General features: G+C 35.9%; 1 protein-coding gene across 6 annotated transcripts in view; it reads left to right on the forward strand.

The window, feature by feature from the left end:
• The window catches only part of PKP4 (plakophilin 4), a 224,596-nt gene that overhangs the window by 141,058 nt on the left and 62,898 nt on the right, over positions 1 to 20,640 (forward strand). For all 6 annotated transcript variants that reach the window (XM_031008474.3, XM_055380205.2, XM_063694857.1 and 3 more), the window contains one exon: positions 5,109 to 5,143. In XM_031008474.3, coding sequence (XP_030864334.1) covers positions 5,109 to 5,143 — 35 coding nt within the window. The remainder of the gene's footprint in view (positions 1 to 5,108; positions 5,144 to 20,640) is intronic.

The raw sequence follows: 20,640 nt of genomic DNA on the forward strand, positions 1-20,640 counted from the left end.
AGCTGAGACTAAAGGCACATGTCACCATGCCCGGCAATTTTTTTTTTTTAAACTTTTTTGTAGAGATAGGGTCTCACTTTGTTGCCCCAGCTGGTCTCAAACATCTGGGCTAAGCAATCCTCCCACCTTAGCCTCCCAGAGTGGTGGATTATAGGCGTGAGCCACTGTGCCAAGCCTGATTTTTTTAAATAAAGCAGTAAATTTTGCAATTTGACTGTATTCTGATTTCAGGCTAAGAACTGTTTCTTTTTCAGAAAGGAGTAACCCTTGGATCTTGTCCTAATTCAATATGTCTTGCTAAGAGACTAGTAACAGTAGCTTGTGTATACTTGTGATAAAATGAGCCCTACCTGAAAGAAGGTGAGGGAAATGGCATGGCAGAATTACCATGTGGCTCCATCCAGTTCTCTACTGTCCCCTCTCCTAGCGTTTACCTACTGGTATCCACTAAAGCAGTCTTGCTCACATCAGACGGAGGAACCAGGAGAAAATTGGGTACCAACTTAAGTAAAACATTTTTTAAAAATATTCCTGTTATTGCCCGGCGTGGTGGCTCACGCCTGTAATCCTGCACTTTGGGAGGCTGAGGCGGGCGGATCACGAGGTCACGAGATCGAGACCATCCTGGCTAACACAGTGAAACCCCGCCTCTACTAAAAAAATACAAAAAATTAGCCGGGCATGGTAGCGGGCGCCTGTAGTCCCAGCTACTTGGGAGGCTGAGGGAGGAGAATGGCGTGAACCTGGGAGGCGGAGCTTGCAGTGAGGCAAGATTGCGCCACTGCACTCCAGCCTGGGCGAGAGCAAGACTCCATCTCAAAAAAAATAAAAATATTCCTGTTATTATAGAACGTGATACAAAGTGAAGGTAAACTTTAGAGCATTCTGTTTCATGGGTATATAAACAAGTTATATGGTACCTGCATGTGCCATTCTAGAATTTGAGTAATTCTGAAAGAATTTCCAGACTCTATTCCTGCATGTTCTACCCTAAAAATAGCAGTGGAAGTGTGAAACAGTATGGTGTGTGAGGCAACTGCAAGCAGTTAGAAATGCTTCAAATGTAGGTTTGTGTGGGAAAGGGCACACTAGGAGGAGCCAGGTGGTGCAGGGCCTTCTGTGCCATCTGAGATGTTTGCATTTTATCCTGTATGGATCTGTTGTGCATTAGCAGCAGAAGAATGACATCAGAGGTGAGTGTTTGAAAAAAATCGCAGTAGTAGCAGCGTGGAAGAGAGCCTGGCAGGATGAGAAATGAAAGCCAGGAAGATCAGTTAGGAGAGAGACTGAAAGAATGACCCAGCCAAAAGAGGATAAGAGGATAAAGGCCAGAACAGTGTCAGTGGTAGTAGAGATGAATTCAAAATGAGTGATAGCCATGTGTCAGATACTGCCTTAGGCTCTGGCCATTGTCTGTAAACAAGGCCGCCTGCCATACCCTCATGGAGGTTACACACTAGTGGGAAGAACAAACAGTGAAATTACTCCCTGCTCTTCAGTTTGAGTGACTGAAGGTGGGAATCACTAAACAGGAGTCAGTTTAGAGGGAAATAATTTCAATACGTTGGATCTGAGCTGTGTTATATATCCAGTATGCAGTTGGAAATAGTCTACAGTTATGAGTCTTGGGCCCTTTTCAGAGGGCTACTTTGTCTTTGTTAGTTTTAGGATAACATCAGTCAGGATTTTTGGTTGCAAACAATAGAATCTTCTCTGGCTTATGTAAGCAGAAAAGCAACTTTTTAGGAGCTATTGGATATCAACTCATGGAGTCTCTAGGAAGGCCAGGGAGCCAGAATCTGAATCTGGGTTTCAAGGAGCAGTGCCTACTGCCACCACTGTATCCACCACAAATGCTCAGGATCACCCTATCTCCACATGTGGCTTCTTGTGAACTTCACTCACTGGCTTGCCCTCTGGCTGGAGGGGATTATGAGCAGGTAATTTTCTGACTCCTAATATGGGAAACAGCAAAATAAGGAGAGTTTTCAAAGATATTGCACAGCCGTCAATGTCCAACAAAGATATTTTTGCCTCCATTTGCATCTGAATGAAAAAAATTAATTTCAGGAGTGTGTAGAATTTTATAGTGATCTACAACATATTTTCACGTAATATGATGAAGGCACATTGTTTTCCTGTGAACAAAACTGATTTTTCATATTAAAATGAACTGTTTCGTTAATTTGGTAATAAATTTGCTTTTGATTGATGTTCACCATCTGACTGGACAGCCCCAAGGTTATTAGTGGATTTCATTCTAAATGATTAAGTTATTAACGTATTAAATTATGAATATATCTTCCCATTGAAACAAAGTTATCATGGGTGACTCAGTTCCTGTGTGTATTTTAAAATGTGTTTCACATTCCAGTGGAAGCTCCTAGAACGCAAGCTGCTTGGCATCTTCAGAAGAGAAGTGAAAGGGAACCGGGATGGAGTCATTTGTGGGCACAGTGCCTACAGACACATTGTAGACATTCAATAAAAGTTGGGGAAGTGTTTCTAGGAATAGATGGTTGGAGGGAGAGAAGGAGGAAATAAGCCTGTGTGTCTAACATGAAGCTGCCTGTGATTGTTGTAATAAACATGGGTTTATTAGAACAATTGCCTTTGGTGGTTTAAAACAGCATTTCAAAATTCCATCTGTTTTGTTGTCCAATCCCTGAGTCCCAAAGTAGTGAACAATTTGAGAGTCATTTGAAGTGAGTAATTCAAAAAGAAAATAGGCTGTTATGAATAACATATAATGACCAGTTATTTCTTAGAATTATAGAAGTTTGTGTGAAAGTAGTTGGGCTGAATAGATGATCTTCAGAGTATACCATGGAACTATTTATTTATTTTTAATTTCATTATTAGCTTGTTTTTCTAATGATTTATATATGGTACCTTAAATGGAGGAGGGAATATTATTGAGGCTTCCCATTGCCTTCATCTAGGAATACCTATTATATTTTGGTAACCAAAGGTCCTTTCAGCAGCAAAAATGCTGTTTGCTTGATTGTTACACAACGAGGTTGCTGGAGCTTCCTACCTAGACTCAGGGAGAATAAGTTGACCTGCTTATACTAGGTAATACCTGGTAATTTATATAATCCTGACCTTTCAAAACATTAAAGAACTTGATTTTTTCACAATTTAATTAAGTATCTGCTGTGTGCCTGGCAAATGCTAGGCACTTGGTATAAAGAGATGAGCAAAATAACCACAGCCCTTGCCCCATTTGAGCAATTAGCTGGAATTATATTCTGTGACCTACAGTTATGAGGATAAAAAGTCTTGTATTTCATTAAAGTTGATATAAGTTTCAAACTCAGAAGATAAAACTTTCTTAATATTCCCGAGAAACTTGAGGTATACTAAACATTTCTGGATGGCAGTTTGATTTACCATGTATTTTAATATTGACATAAAATATGATCCTTTTGAGGAAACAGAGTTGGGTAATACCAATCTCAGTGCTTAGAAACTAATTTAGATAATAGAATTAAATAACAAAAACAGATTGAGGAGAAATTGAAATTCAGTGTGCAGAACCACTTTTGGAGTCACAAGACAGTGATGGCCTACCCTTAGGAGCAAGACAAATGTCTCATTACTGATACTTGACCAAGTTTTCACTTTTTCCTATCAGTCCATTTTGAAATCAGCTAAGAGTGTTTCAGATAAAGGAACATCACAGAGCCCTGGAGGAGATTAGCATTAACTGATTGACTCCACTTGCTGGGAGAAGGTCACCCTGCTTGCAGTTCGTTCAATGGTCCTGGAATGTGAACTACTGCACCTGTGATGGAGAAAAGGCAAATCACACACAAAATTGAAGTTTAGGGAGTTTCTATGGAATCTAGGGTTTTCAACCAGCAAGTTTCATAACCACATAATGACTTGGGGAAAGTATCAAGGGGGTAATAAGAACTTAAAATCTCAGAACTATAGCACTAAAAGGACGGTTCTTCCCCCGCTCCAAGTGCTTTATTTGGCAGAATGTTTCCTTAAGCCCAGAGTCACACTCCTTTTTCTATAAATTTAATAGGCACTCAAAAAAATACCATGAATATATGTCCTTTTTCTGGTTTTTTAAAAGGAAAAAAGGTACAAATGATTAAAAAGAAAAAAATGTAATGGCTGTACTCATGGATATAACTGCTAGCACATTCATTTTTATTTTTCTAGACTTCTAGTCATATTGTCTATGTGTCTGTATGTGTTTAATGCAAAAATGGGATCACAAGCTGTTCTGCCAGGTAGCACAGTGATAAGGTGCACGAGTTTGGAATCTGACCAGGAGTCCTGGGTGTGGTTCCAGCTCTTCGAGTTACCAGCATGTTTCTTTGTCTGTAAGATAACAATAAGGGTGTACCTATTCACAAGATTGTGATAAATAACATAAAGGAGATCATATGTGAAATGCTTAATCTAGCATTTAATAAATGCTTAATAATCCATTCTGTTGTTCCTGTATTCTGCTACACTGTCCCTGTAACACCATGATTTCTTGTATTGATTGGGGCAAGAGAGGTGGCAAGCAGGGAGGCACTGATATGTTTTTATTCACAAATTTTTTAAATGCACACTCTAATAACCAAGGAAAATACATAGCTGTCACTTTATCCTGGCTTATAGGACCTTATATTTTTGATATGAAGTTCTGCGTTTTAAACTTTATAAGGCAATATTCAATTCAAAAGTGGCCTCAGTAATTTTTGTCTCTGTTCTAATTGCTGCTTTTGAAAATACATAAACTGTTTAACAGCCTTTTTGGTTCTTTTTCATATATATGATACGTATGTGGTTTTCATATTATCACGAAAAAACTGTAGTACATCATGTAAGTACTGTGAATATCATACAGTTGTGCTGTTTTGTCTTCTTCAAGTAGAATTTTATGTCATTTTATAATTTGCCTTAATTTCCAAATAGAAACAATTTTTGTCCCAATTTTAAATACTATCTAAAAATTAACTTAGATAAGTTTAAATTTTATTTAAGGTTTTTGTGCTCTTGTATAATTTAATGTGGAAATTAAATGTTAATATGCAAAACAGGTCCTAAGCTAAATTTTATGACAAAATAAATAAATGTTTCATTTTTTTCTTTTTCTTTAGCTCAACTGAGAAGTCATTTCCTTGGAGATCAACAGGTATGTTTTTTATTATATAAAAGTTATGTTTGATAAACACAAATTACATAGCCTACTCTCTTAACTTACTATCTCTTGGTGAAATAAGCCAAGCAAAGCCTTTAATAGTGACAATATTGCGCTACATTGCTTTGGAATAGTAGTTCTTAATATGCTTAAGTTTTTAGTATAATTGAGTAAATTTGTGTATGTCAACTGTAATGAAAAAGCATTGAACAGCAGCATTTTTAATATCAACCCCATATCTGAAAGTTTCCATTTCCATCATAAGAAAACACAGGGCTGACTTCAAAAAAAGTTATTACATAATCAAGAAAGCTGCTAATTATACAAGTTGGGTCTTTCACTGTGTTTATCATACTCAGAGAAAAGTCGCTTGAAGTTTTCATTTTTTTAATGTATCCACATGTAGAATATCTAGTAGCTTCTAGCATAGTGTGGTAGCTTTCCATGTAGTCTCTCTATCTTTTCTTTTTAACCTAAATTCACCACATAGGAAGGATGAATTACATTAAGGAGACTGTCTGCCACTTACACAAATCGTTGATGTCTTCATACTCAGCCTTCACTCAATAAATGTTTATTGAGTATTCACATAATCTACCCGGTGCTGTGCACATTGCTGGGCAGAGTGATGGGCATAACACACACTTGTCCCTGTCCCCTTCCCCCATGGAGCTTACATTGTAATCAGTAATGTGAACAATGTTGTAATGCTGGAATAGGCATTGATGTGTAAATACTTTGGCCCTTTTCAAACAAGACTTGAATTGAGGAAGACTTAGATAACCAAATGCCCAGTATCTGAGTTTATCTAAACCTGGTGCCAGGATTCTGGTGTTCCTGATAGTGCATACAAGGCACTTGGCTGTCATACAAAGAAGTTCTTTCCCCCAGAAAAATAGTGTTAACTCAAACTGTTGATGAGGCAGAAATGTGAAAAGCTACCTAACAATAAGACTTCTAAACAACAGTTTAACACAAGGCAAGTCACACCATGAAATAATATGTGGTTAACTGCCAAGTAAGTATTATGTGGGAAATACTGATATAAGTGGACAGCCCACATCTGAGATGGCAGAGGAGATGGTCCTGCAGCCTTGGGCTTGATGGGCGGCTCTGGAGAGGGCATTGTCACTGGGCAAAAGAAGAGACAACACAAGTGTCACGGGAAGGGAACATTTAAAACTGGTTTGGGAGGTGATAAGACATGCAAAGGCTAGAAGGCTGAATTGGCTGAAATTACAGAGATCTGTAAGTTCCAGGGACTTTATACTCTCTCCGTGATTATGGGGAGACACTGAAAATCCTTGAAGCAAAATGTCATATTATTTAAACATTTCTCAGAAGAAACAGCAGAGGTGTGAACTGGTGGGAGGAAAAATTAGTGACAAGATAGACCAATTGAAAGCTTACTGCAGAATTTGGTGTGTGAGATCATCTAGGCAATCCATAAGGATTTAGAGGCTGGTGTGGCGGTCAGGTGGGTAGGCAATAACTGTGAGGTTTTGCGTTTGGGAGGATGGTACAGTTAAAACAATTAGGAGTGTCAAAATGGAGAGCCAGTTTTGGTGGGGGTGCTCTGGACCACAGTGTGAGATGTGTTGGATTTGAGATGATTAAAGGGCAGCAAGTGACACCACTCAGTAAGCATTTAGAAATGTGATTACTAAAGAAAGCCTTTATTCAAATGTGAAGAAAACACTTCTGTTAAACCGATAGGTCCATGCATATTAATACTTTATTATGTGGTTCAGACATGTGGGCCAGAGTGCTGTGGATAAGGGACAACTGAGTTAGAGAAAGCATGCCTGAAACCTAGGAGAGCAGCCTATGCCAGGAGAAAGCTGCTGCTTCTCATTCTTGGGAGGTAATGAGAGAATGATCTGAAATCTGACCAAGGCGGACAGAGGGAGTCAGGTGAGATGCGGTGTTATTTCCCCCACTTTGTCACAGCATTTAAGGTCGTTACTGAGAGTGGGAGCCATGTCTGCTCTGTTCAACAAAGTATTCCAAGGGCCTTGTGGATGGTAGACCCTAGGTGATTCACCACCTGAGCGAATGAATACTGCATACATGAACGAATAGTAAATGCTGCTTTACATGTCCTAGGAATATTTCGTGTGCATATATTAGCTTCACAACCAAACTCTAAGCTCTTGCAAAGTGTCTCTTTTTTCTCTCCTACTTCATGCCTAGAAAATGCCCAACCTTTAGAAGGTATTAAAAGTATACCTAATGAGTAAATGAGGTGAATATTTTCATTTAGTAACAAAATCTGTATTTTGAAAAAATATATACACAAGGAAGTTATGTTTTTAAAAGTGACAAGAACTATTTTTGATTCATAACTTGACTCACAATGCCTTAAAACCTTTATAGCCTAACAGGACGTTAGTACAGTATTGCAGGTTTGTTTTTTTTATGGCAAATTTGGCACACATGCATGTGAACTTAATTTTTTTTTGTTGTTTCTCTTAACAGCCTTTTCTTTCTTTATGTATAATATACAAATTTCTTTATTATAATAGCTTTATTGAGAGATAATTCATACTATATAGTTTACCCATTTTAAGAATACTCTTAAATTTTTTTTAGTATATTCTGAGTTGTGCATCTATCACCACAATTTTGAACATTTTCATCACCCCTAAAAGAAACCATGTGCCAGTTAGCTGTCACGCCATTTTACCCCCAAACTTACCAGTCTTAGGCAACCACTAATCTGTTGTACTTTCTTTCCTTACGGATTTGCCTATTCTAGACATTTCAGTTGAATAGAATCATACATGTGGTCTTTGTGGCTGGTTCCTTTCACTTGGCATGATTTTTTCAAGGTTCATCCTTATCGTAGCATGTAACAGTAGTTTATTCCTTTTTATGGCTGAATAATATTTATTCATTCATCAGTTGATGGACATTTAGGTCTTACTACTTTTGTCTGTTATGAATAATGCTTTTATGACCATTTGTATAAAAGTTTTGAATATATGTTTTCAATTCTCTTAAGTATAAACCTATTAGTGGAATTGCTAGGTCACGTGGTAACTCTGTGTTTAACCCGTTAAGCAACTACCAGATTATTTTCCAGAGTGGCTGTACCATTTAACATTTCCACTAGTTAAAAATAACAGTTCTACAGGAGAATGGTGTGAACCCGAGAGGCGGAGCCTGCAATGAGCGGAGATAGCACCACTGCACTCCAGCCTGGGCGACAGAGTGAGACTCCTTCTCAAAATAATAATAATAATAAAATAACAGTTCTGATTTCTCCACATCCTCTCAAACACATGTTATTATCCTTTTTATTATAGCCGTCCTAGTGGGTGTGAAGTAATATCTCATTGTGGTTTTGAGTTAAATTTCCCTGACAGCTAATACTCCTTTTTTGGGGGAAGAGGAAGTTAATTTTTAGTTTTAGTTATTCAGGTAGTGGTGAATAATACAGAGCTTGTTGTATTTTAACCTTACCAACTGCCTTCATCTCGACTTTCTTCTTTACTTTGTAAATATAATTTTTCTCCTGATTCTAAATGTAATATATACTCATCAAAAGATATTTGGAAAATATTTAAAAAGTACAAAAAGTGGATAAAATTACTTATAATCAAGCTTATCACTTAGCCTTTCTGTGCATTTGTGTGTTATATACAGTTTTTTTACCTTTTGAGAGAAATGGGGAACATACTGTATATGCAGTTACATTTGCCAGTTTTTTTCATGTAATATAAAATTCTTCAAATTCATCTTTAAGACTGCATAATTAATTTATTTCTGAAATAAATAAACACTTTTCTAGCATGTAATTGTCAATGTTTAAAGCAAACATCCTTGCCCTCTTAAGAACTTCAGGTTTAATGAAGGTGAGCTGTAGTGGAGATGTATAACTATATTCAGTTACAGTTGGGAATTCTATAAGGGAAAATCATAAGTTTATACGTATTTACCCATATCTCTAGTATCGGACATTCAGGTTTTTTCTTATTTTTTACTATTTTAAATAACAGTGTGGTAACCATCTCTGTATATAAAATTGTATCGGTACCTTTGATTTGCCTTAGGCTGGAATTTCAGGAAGAAAATTATTTAAAGTACGTGAATATTTTAATGCTTTTGCTATATGTAACCAAGTTGCTTTCCTGAAAGATTGTATTAATTTTCGCTCCCTCCAGGTGTATAGGATTGGATTGATCTTCTCATATTGCCACATTAGTGTCATCATTTATATTTCTAATTATCTAGAGAATATAGAAGTACAATATAGATTGCCCTTTTCTTTTCTATTGGAGAATTAGTGTTTGACGGATAAGAGTTCTTTGTAACCCAAGGATAATAGGTGTATTTATTAGCCAGGGTTCAGCTGGGAAAACAGAACCCATGCCAGGTGGTTCAACGTACGGAATTTGATACAGAAAATGTAGTTACGAAAGTGTGGGTTGGAAGATTTGAGTGATTAAACAGGATGATGAAGCACCCAAGAGATAATGATACCAGAAAGCTGCTATCATCCCTAGGACTGCAGAGGCAAAGGGGTAGGTAGATGGTTTTGTCAGTGTCCTAGAGCTGGAGCAGTGGGAGGGGCTTCAGATGTGGAGATTTCCAGCATTAGGTGGAACCAGGAAGGAGATGCCACCCGTGCCAGAAATGTTGTTTAAAATAGAGCCAGAGAAATACCCTGATTTCCCCATGCAATTTTTCTCCTAACCCTCACCAGTCTATACACTGGCTGAACTGAGCTGGAGAGGGCAGTTGTGGATTTTTAATTACCAAAAGCCAAGCAGACACTGCATATAATCATGTGTTGATTTACAGTTTAGAGAGAATGAGTTTAGATTATGAAGACACATTATAGTGGATGAAATACCTATGGCCTTGGCATCCTTTCTACCCCTTCCCCATTGCTTAAGTCATTTGACTGCCATCTTCAGGGTTTTTATCATGGCCAAGTAACAAATATAAGAGTACAAAAAAAAATAGAAAAAAACAATAAGACCTACTGTTTGATAGCATAACAGGGTGACTATAGTCAATAATTTAATTGTACATTTCAAAATAACAAAAGTATGATTAGATGATTTATAATGCAAAGGATAAATGCTTAAGGGGATAGATACACTATTTTCCATGATGTGATTATTATGCATTACATGCCTGTATCAAAACACTTAATATACCTTATAAACATATATACCTTCACTGTACCCACAAAAATTTAAAATTAAAAAATTAAGAGAAACCCATATATACTATTATGTGCTTAGTATTTTCCTTTAAATTAAAGTTTTCAAATCTTTTTTTTACTTTTCTAGTAGGCTGTGCAGTCAGCTGCTAAATATAAAAATATATATGGTACACAAATGTATTAAATGATTTAAATTGAATACATAATAATTAAATGTTGTCCAAATAGCTCCTCAAGTACTCAAGTACTTTAGTGTTAGGCAGATACTAATTCAGTGGCTAATCTCCCCTCGCCACAGGTGTGTCCATAATTCACACTTAATAACTGCATAGTTCCTTATTTTTCTCAGAGCACACTCTTGCCTAAAACTCATATTCAAGCCTAGTAGTTAACATTTACTAATGTTTTTTTCCTTTGAGGGGAAGGAGGAAAGGTATTAACTTCTAAACACAGCAGTCACAACTGGTATTTACTTTCTAATATTTTAACTGTATAATGTTGTGGTTTTTCTTAAGTTTACCCACTTTTCAGCCATATTTATGACATTTAAATTGTAACCATGGCAATAGGCTATAGTTAGAAGAGTAGCAAATTGAAAATTTATGAATAAAATAGTAAAATCTTATTTTCTTTTCTTTTTTTTTTTTTTTGAGACGGAGTCTTGCTCTGTTGCCATAGCCGAAGTTCGGTGGCGCCATTTTGGCTCACTGCAACAGCCACCTCCTGGGTTCAAGAGATTCTCCTGTCTCTGCCTCCTGAGTAGCTGGGATTATAAGCGTGCACCACCACGCCCAGCTAATTTTTGTTTTTTTTAAATTACAGACAGGGTTTTGACATATTGGCCAGGCTGGTCTTGAACTCCTAACCTCAGGTGATCCGCCCAACTCTGCCTTCCAAAGTGCTGGGATTACAGGCATGAGCCACTGTGCTGGCCCATATTTCCTTTTCTAGTAACTGTAGATGCTATTTATAACTTTGAGTATATATTAATAATTGGGATAAAACAGCAGTGTTGCTGCTGCTTTTTCTATAAATTTTGACAATTGTTTTTTTTCTTTGCTGCTTTGACTGCAAAGATACTGAAGATAATATGAAAATCATCTATCTTAGAATTAGGCAGTCCTACTCAGAATAAACGAGGAGTGGCTTAAATGTGAAAAATATTTAAAAGACCGTCAGTCCACTTAGTCTTTGGCTGGGTCTTGACAAAAGCAACCTCTTTATTCGTTTTTTGGTTTCCTATACAAAATTTCACAAAAGGATTTAGGATTGAAGGTCCTCATTTATCCTCATTTATTTTTATACTTTGCATGTTTACTTGCAGACACTTTCTCTACCTGTTTTCTTAAGTTTTACAAATTTGACTTGAAAAGCTTAGCTCTTTAAAAGCCTTTCAGCAATAGGTGGATTGTTAGAGCTGCAATGGTTTGATCACTGCTTAGGAGCGATCCCTGCCTACTCAGGTGTTTTCAGGATGTTATATTCTGTTGAAATGTGGTAAACTGGAACCAGCGTTTGAATTGGATTTTTAAATAGCTAACCTACTGCAGCATCATTTTCTAAGGAAGAGCTTAGGATGCCCTAGGCAGAAGAGATTTTCATTTCACTTTCATTTCATTCGATTCAGGAGACTCTAGCTTGCTTGTTTGTGTGTTTATTGTTGAGGGGCGGGAGGCAGAAGTTAAGGAGGGTAGGACATTTGAAAACAAAAAGCCCAAGTTTCTGAAGTATGGGAGCTGAGAGAGATACTACCCAAAGAACAAGGAAGAGCTGCCCATTCTGCCAAACATTTTTATCTTCTCAGGTCTTTAAACTTCTTCCCTAGAAGTAATAAAGTTGTTTTGGAGCATTTATGCTTTATTATTACCTTGACTTTTGCCCTTTCTCTTCATTATTCTGTACCCTCTAGCTTACCAGTGTTACATATTTGCATTCTAAAAATATAAATGCACATCTTTTGTGTTTTTTTATGAGGAGCAGTTTATTTATGTTTCAGCTTTGTCTTTTCTTGCATGTCTTATAACCTTGTGTACTCTGCTGAAACATTTCCGAGGGAATGTTATGTTAGCGCTCCCTTCTGTTTCCATAATATTAGTGTGTCAGTTTTTCCATTGTTCACTGCTTCACATCTCAAAATATACAATCTCTGTGTGCCATCAAAATTTGAGGTAACTTGTAAGAACATATATAATACAATAAAAAATAAACATCAAAATAACAGAAAATATATACTAGAATAATAGGTAAAGGGTGATGAAAGTGAGAAGCATATATAATCATAATTCTTCATGAGCGAAAATGCTATACAGAATCTTTTTCTTTAAATCCTTTGAATGTACCTCTTTTTAAAGAAAAACACCAACTCAATAATAAAAATAGCTACACACAGTATATGCTACCCATCAGAAAGAATCTATAGGTTGAAGCCATGGATTGAAGTTTTTTTGTCAAAACAGTCATTGATTGTTACTTAGGTCCCCCAGTCACATTCCATGAAGTGAATTTTGCTGCAAGTCACAATATCACAGTTTTTCTGTTTGCGAGAAAAAAAAATGACTAGAGTTTAGGTGGTTGCCAACTTGAGTAGATCTGTGTAAAATGCAGGGGAGGAGAATCGGCCTCAGAATCCAGCCTCCCTCCGCCCCAGCTCTTCATAGCACATTAGACCAGGAGCAGTCCATCTTACAGGGCTGGAATGTGCTGCTCTGTCCCCACCAGCCAGCCAGCCAAGCTCATTCTTTTTAACACTGCTGTGTTCCTAGAAAAAGAAAGTGTTCGAGAAATTGATGGATGTTACGTAGGTGATAAAGAATTGGTGCTCATGGGTAAGAAATTAGAGGCCAAAAAAGATTGGAATCTCTACCAAAACAACAAGTGAGAGAAATTTTCTGGTTGACTCAGAAGGCACTGAGGGGTTAATAGATTCGGATGAACAGGAGAGAAAATAGTAACAATTCTGTGCAGTTAGGAGTTTTGATGTTTGACAGTAAATATGGAAGGGAAGAAAAAAGACCATAGTAAAATAGGAAGTTTAAAACTGATTCTATAACTTCACAGTGCTACATTCATTTATTGTATAACAGGTATTGAAGTGGTATGATTTTAACATACTATTCATTTAAATCATTACTGTGTGAAATACTGGCATTAGTTAATGTTTACTACTAGATTTAAGACTGTAGGAGCTAGGCTGTGCATTTTGTTTATGTATTTAAATTTTGTTTCTAAAATGTATAGATACAAGTTTCTTCCACTGGGATGAGCTTTAAAAAATAAAAATAAAACATCAATACCGAAGATAAATGAGAAAGTAGTCCTAAGTCAATTTATCTTTTCTCTTTTCCTCCATCTGGTGCAAGTAATTTACAACACAAAAATTCATCAGCACATCATGAGATAAGAAGTTGACTTAAATTGAAACACTTTATGCCTCAGTAGAAAGGTACTGAATTTATAAAGGAGATACAGTAGGAAGTGAGTGTTGTATTGTACATGTTCATAAACAAAATATTAGATCAGCAATCATGTATAAAGGACTATTATTGAGGATTTTGGATGCCGTCATTTATTATAGCCATAAACTTTACAAATGACAAAACTTTATCATATATTTCTTCCTGTTTCATCTAAATATAAGGATGATAAGAATTTCTTTTAAAATCAGCTGTAGAGTACAAGTTTCTCTCCCTTATTTTCTACAGGCCCATTTAGCCACACAGTCATGACTGCCTTCTTACCAACTGCAGTGCTATAGCTTCCTGATTGCCACTATAAAAGCTCTTCTTAACTTACTGTTTTAAGATGAAAATAAGATACGCTTCTTTAAAAAAAAAAAACAGTCTGGAAGAATCTGAGTGAAAGGTAGAAATTTCCTTCATTCCAACATGTTCCCATACCATGACCAACACACCTACACAACTGCACACACACACACATAACGTATAGGAAAAAATCTGGAATAATGAAACACCCCAGACTGTTAACTGTGTTTGTATGTATGTCTAAGTATCCACACACATTTGAGTTGTTTGTTTTGGTTTAACACAAATGAAGATACACTCTATGTTATTCTGTGACTTTTAAGTTTTTCCCCTAACATTACAAAGTAATGGATGTGTTTCTATGTCAGTATATAAAGCCCTATTTCTTTTTAATGGCTAAATAGTATTCATCATTTGAAAATTTATATAACCAGTTTCTTATCAGTGAACATTTTGTTTTTTTCCAGTTTTGTACTTTGACAGACAATGGGAAGATTCTTTCTGCACATATATGAGTGTCTCTGATAGGATTTCTGTAACTGAAACTTCCTGGACAAGGGTATATACATTTTAATTTTGACAAATATTGTCAGTTTGCCCACCAGAAAGCTTAACAATGTATGCTCCTACTGATGGCACCTGGTAGTCCTATCTACACTTACTATGTTACCAGAGTACAGGAATGTAAATCTTCATGATTATTTAAAATTTTAATAAGTTACTAGGCTTTAACAAAAACATTTGTTTCAAATTTCTCTATATCATAAAACAGGAACAGATTGAACAAAGTAAGATAATTTTTAAATATCATTATTAACTATTCATTAAATCATAACACTCCATGGAAACTTGAGCATACCCCGGACCATCATGCTAATTAACTCGTTCTCATGGAGATTGGAGATCAGCATGACCTTAGAATATAGTAAAAGTATCATACTGTTTCCTGTCAGCTTGGCTTTCTTCTGTCTTCATAGCCGGCTCAAAATGATCAGATACATTTTTCTATCATGAAAAATGCAACAACCACTACCAAATCAAGCAAAAAACAAACTTTTAAAAAATCACCCCTGGATATAATTGTGGGTGCCAACATCTCACTCCAGAGGTTCCTACACACTGCTGTACTTCAGAGTCACCTGCGGAGCTACTAAAATCTTGACGCCCAGGCATCACCCCCACACAATTTAGTTCGAAAGTCTGAGTTGGGAACCAGGCGTCAGTGGGGTTTAACGAGTCCCCAGGTGACTCCAGTGTGCACAGTTTGAGAACCACTGCTTTATTCTAAAACCTAGTCATTAAAGAGAAGAATTAAAATTTTATCCTGCCTGTCCTGTTCATATTTCAGGATAAGTAAATAATCCTAGCTATTATGTAAAATATTCCAAAAGAATTCCTGCTGATAAATGTAGAAAGAATAACAAAATTAGAAAAATCACTAGTTTGCAAGCCCTAATGAAATAATTCAAGCAAAGATTGTCAATGGATGCTAAGACCTCTTAAGTTCCCAACCCTAGCTGCACAGTAGAATCACCCTGGGAGTTTTTTAAAATTCCATTATTCAGAATACAGCTTAGACTGATTGAATTGGAATCTCTGAGTGTGGGACTTGGACAGCAATAGTGTTAAAATTCCACCCAATTTTCAACCCAGGTGATTGCATTGTACAACCAAGGTTGAGAACCATCGCATTAGGAGACAGATTGGTGGTAAACTTGACAGAGGATTAGGCTGCCACTACCTGCATTGCCTGATAGATCTTAGCAACCCCGAAAGTTGTAACGTGAAAGGTGTGATGTACATGGCACCATTCATAAAGTATGCTACCCACAAAGGCTTGACCTGAAAGCTTTTAGCTATAACCTTCTGCTTAAAGAAATAGTGTATTTAGAGGAATAAGTAAATGACATGAGAAAACCATCAGATAAATTCAGGATGTGGAACAACTTAAAAGTGTATTGCTGCAGTTTCCTCAGTTCATCAAAAACATGAAAATGAAGGAATGGGTGCCCCTTTCTAAATTGAGGGACTTAAATCAGTTATACTCAAATGCAATCAGGAAACCTTATTTCAGCTTGACGAGTACAAGCCAACTGAAGAAACACATTTCCAAGACATCTGAAAAATTTGAATTTGAACACACTATATGGCATTATGGAATAATTATGGTTTTATGAAGTCCTTATTTTATAGAGATACAAATGGAAGTATTTAGAGTTGAAATGATCCGATGTGAGAGATTTGTTTTGAAATTCTATAACAAAGGAAAAAGATAATGGAAAAAAAGTATGCATAAAGTAGAACTTTTATATATGTTTAAAACTTTAATTACAAAAAAATTAAATACAAATGCTTTAAACAAAAGTTTTGAAATATCAAGGCAAAAATGGTGTGCTGGAGTGACATGGTAAAGCCAGCAAAATTTTGACCATATTCTGAAGGTCAGCCCTGACATAAATGATATGAAGAAACCAACTATGAAATGGATGCATGAGTTTCCCAGCCAGTGGATATTACTTAATTTGTAGTTTCCACATATTTGGGATTTTATTAAATGAATTTTTATCGAACAAATTACCTATATTATACAGAAGATCAGCCTTTCAAGTTTAGAACGATAGATGTCTCAATATGTTTATCATGGGCCACCACCAAATAAGAATATTAGATTTTGCCCTAGCAAACATAACATCTAAATATTCCAAAGCCACTTATGCATGATATATGAACAGATCCCCAGAAGCACATTATATGAAAATCAAGAATCCAGTTTTAGCCTTTAATATTTTATGTTTGATATAAACATGCCAAATATTTAAACTTTCTCATGCTTTTAGTGATATGTGAAGAAATGTGCTACTATCTAAAATAAAATAGAAATTGTCAAGTCTGAAAACCCTTCTTTTTCTATTACCACCGCCTCAAAACACAGAGCCTTCGATCCTCAATTTACGACTGTTGCTTTGGGAAACATCTGAAAGCCACCCTCTATAATTTCACATTTCATTCTTATGACAAAGTTAGTCTGCATGTGGCTTTATCTTAGTATATTTTACCAAAAAAAAAAAATAATAATTAACTAGTGGAAAAATATAGAAGATCTTATTTCAAAAGAATCGTGTCTTTCTTTTTGATAGTGAATATCATCCTTTATAGGTTTGTGTTTTTAAGAAGGTTTTTTTGGTTTTTAACAAAAGGAATCTTATTTTGTATCTCCCACTGACAGATATTCCCATTTCTATATTTGGTAATTTTTTTTCCCAAAGAGAATAAAAAGTGTCTTTGAAAAATATTTTAGAGTGATTTTTGAGCACTTAATTGTATTTTCCATAAGCTGACTTTTTACATCACAACAAATCCCTTACTTATCCCTTTTTCAGCTTTCCTAGATAGGAAGCAAGAGCCCCTCAGCCATTTATGAAGCCTGTTAAACTCAGTATTGGGCAATTTATGTCTTGTTCATTTCATTTTGTATTTATAATTCTTAATTTCTTGGTTTTTTTCTTGTTTTCCTTTTATAGGTATAAAGTATAAATTTTTATGGTAGCTGTGACATCTGTATTTTAATTAGTATCCATACTAAAAATACTTAACACTCATTTTTATATGACTATTTGTGGAAATTTGTCTTCAGTTTATTTTTTGTAAAATTTATTTTTAATGGTTTTATATTCTTGGACAGAATTTATATATGACCAGGAGATCTCTTTTAGTTTAGTCATTGTGGAAATCACTACGATACCAGTTTATGCATTCACAAAATTTGCTTATACTATAGATTCGAATCCAGGCAGTCAAGCTTTACAGTGAATTTCAAGACAGACTAGTTGATGCTTAAAGCAGAGTTTAAAGTGAAGTAGAAGATACTTCATTAATGGTTTCCATTTTCCAAGGCCTTTTTATACAACACTTTTTAGACAGGTAAAATTTTTAGAGCCATTGCCTGATTAATATTGATAAGATAATATAAATATGCACAAGACCCAAGAATCTAGAAACCCTCAAGAACCAGACCAGAAATCGTTTCAAGAAACATGGTCTTTCTGCCTTTCCTTATGTCTTTACTTCCATTGAAATCGAACTTTTAAATGATGTCCTATGTATATAGTAGCTTATATCTGAATCAACAAACTCCAAGTATGTGTAATATTCTTAAAATATCTGTCAACTTGTATTTTCTCCTGTGGAGGAAGGAATACTGTTGGTGCTTCATGTTTCCGTCACCCCGAAACAACATTTCTCACTCTGAAACAACGTTTCCCAGTGACCTCATTCCCTCTGATGATAAGCATACCTGCTGTAGAAATAAATCTTGTATGTCACAGAAGGTACTAAAGAGGAGAAATCTTTTTGGTGCCACCACCTATGTTCTCTTCCAGAATTTGGCTTTGCTTTTTTGCCGTAGGAGGCACTGGACGATTTCTGCACCTCTGTGGAAAGTAGACTCGTTCGTAAGCCTGTGATCCTACAGGAAAGGAGAGCCCCATGACCAGAGAGGAAGTTGAGTCCATGTAACACAACAGTTTCTACTCATTTTTTCCACAAAATGTTGCCCCTCTGGGTATGACAGCCTAACCTCAGCTCACAAGCCAGAGAGTTGGAAGAAACCTTCAAGGAGAGTATCATCTGCCTTAATCTCGGGTGCTATTGCTGTCCCAAGAGTCCTGCCAAAACTCACACTACACTGTCTTTTATGTAAGGGCAAACCCCTAAACACCATAGCAACTCAGAACAGACTCAAACAAGGAGAACCTGTCATGAGGTTCCAGTGTGCTGGACTAGGAAAGACTAGTCACAGGGTTGTCTATACTAAAAATCTCCTTACTGATCTCTGGGTTCCTGTTTCCATGGTGATTTTACACACACTACAGACCCTGTTTCGTACAGCAAGACATAGACTAACAAAGCAGAACCATTTTAATAATTTCAGGTTCATTAAAGAGGCCTTAGACTCTTTTACTAAGCATATCTTCATGCACACACTGTATATTTGGGGATGTACATTATAAAAAAGATAAAATATCTCACTTTGTATTCCATCTTTTACCATGAGCTTAATGAGGTGGATAATATACCAGATTTTCATAGCCCTTACCCACTAGTATTTTTTATAGATGCAATGTAACACTTTTTCTATAGTTTTAAATATTAGAGCACTCAAATGAAATGTAATAGACAAGAAAGTCCATGATTCCAATAATTTTGCAGTCTTAGGCACAAATGGAGATTTCATTCTACCTTGAAGCTTGTTCAATTTCTGTATTTTTAGACATACATTTTCAAAGATGCTAATTTGATGTTTGAAAGTTCCCCATAGTATATTTCTGGTGTCCCAGAAAACATGTTTGTGAATTTTTTTTTTAAACGAACGCATGTTCTTCAGTACACTGATTAAAGAAGTAACATTCACATGCTGTTTGCCATTTTTACTTATAAAAATGTCTCTTGATTTCTTATTCTAATTGTGCTAAATTTTAATATTCCAACTTTTTATAGGTTACAGCATTCATCATGAAATGGTTATTTGCACACTATATACCTCTTCTGTAGTGAATTTGACTAGTATCTTTCATTCCACATAGCAGAGGTTTTTAAAATTCATTCATCTTAAAGTAAGATTGTTTAAATAATACATAATTGGTAAATGTGAACCTTACCGTACTACAGTGAGGAATACTTTATCCAGTAAAATTAGATGTGTCTTCTGTTTACCTGAGATAAGATGTCTGTGCATATATAGGTTTATGCATGTATATAATTTGTGGATCACAAGTTTTCAAAGAAAATAGCAAAACTATTTTGAAAACCATTTAAATTTCTTTTCATAAATCAGAATAGATTTCAGGATACTTTGATCTCTGCAGCTATTCTTCATTATCATTGGTCTCTACTAAGGAAACAGAAAAATAACTGAATGGCCGAGCACAATGGCTCACGCCTGTAATCCCAGCACTTTGGGAGGCCAAGATGGGCGGATCACTTAGGGTCAGGAGTTTGAGGCCAGCCTGGCCAACATGGTGAAACCCCATCTTTACTAAAAATACAGAAATTAGCCAGGCATGGTGGAACACATCTGTAATCCCAGCTACTCAGGAGGCTGAGGCACGAGAATCACTTGAGCCCAGGAGGCAGAGATTGCAGTGAGCCAAGATCATGCCACTGCATTCCAGCCTGTAGAGACTCTGTCTCAAAAAAAAGAAAAAATAACTGAAGACCTTATTTATAGTATAGAAGTTGATTGCTTTATACTGAAGTTCATATTAAATAAATCTTTTATTAACTCTTAGTTTTATATTTACTTAAAGATAGGTCACAAAACCTAAGTCCTATCCTTTAAACCCAGTTACTTAGATTTTCAAATTAGATCCTGGGTACCTGAGAATTTTGTATTTTAGTGTTCTAGTTAGCATCTCAGTGTCCTTTTCTAGATTCTGTTTTCTAGGGCGTTGCATTAAAAAATATATGAAACACAGGTCATAATATTTAAAAGGAATATGGCTGTTATATTACTTTTGGAATAATTTTGTATTGTTTGAGATACTAATTTTGTGAAG

This window comes from Gorilla gorilla, chromosome 11 (genome assembly GCF_029281585.2).
Source record: "Gorilla gorilla gorilla isolate KB3781 chromosome 11, NHGRI_mGorGor1-v2.1_pri, whole genome shotgun sequence".
Taxonomy (NCBI): Eukaryota; Metazoa; Chordata; class Mammalia; order Primates; family Hominidae; genus Gorilla; species Gorilla gorilla.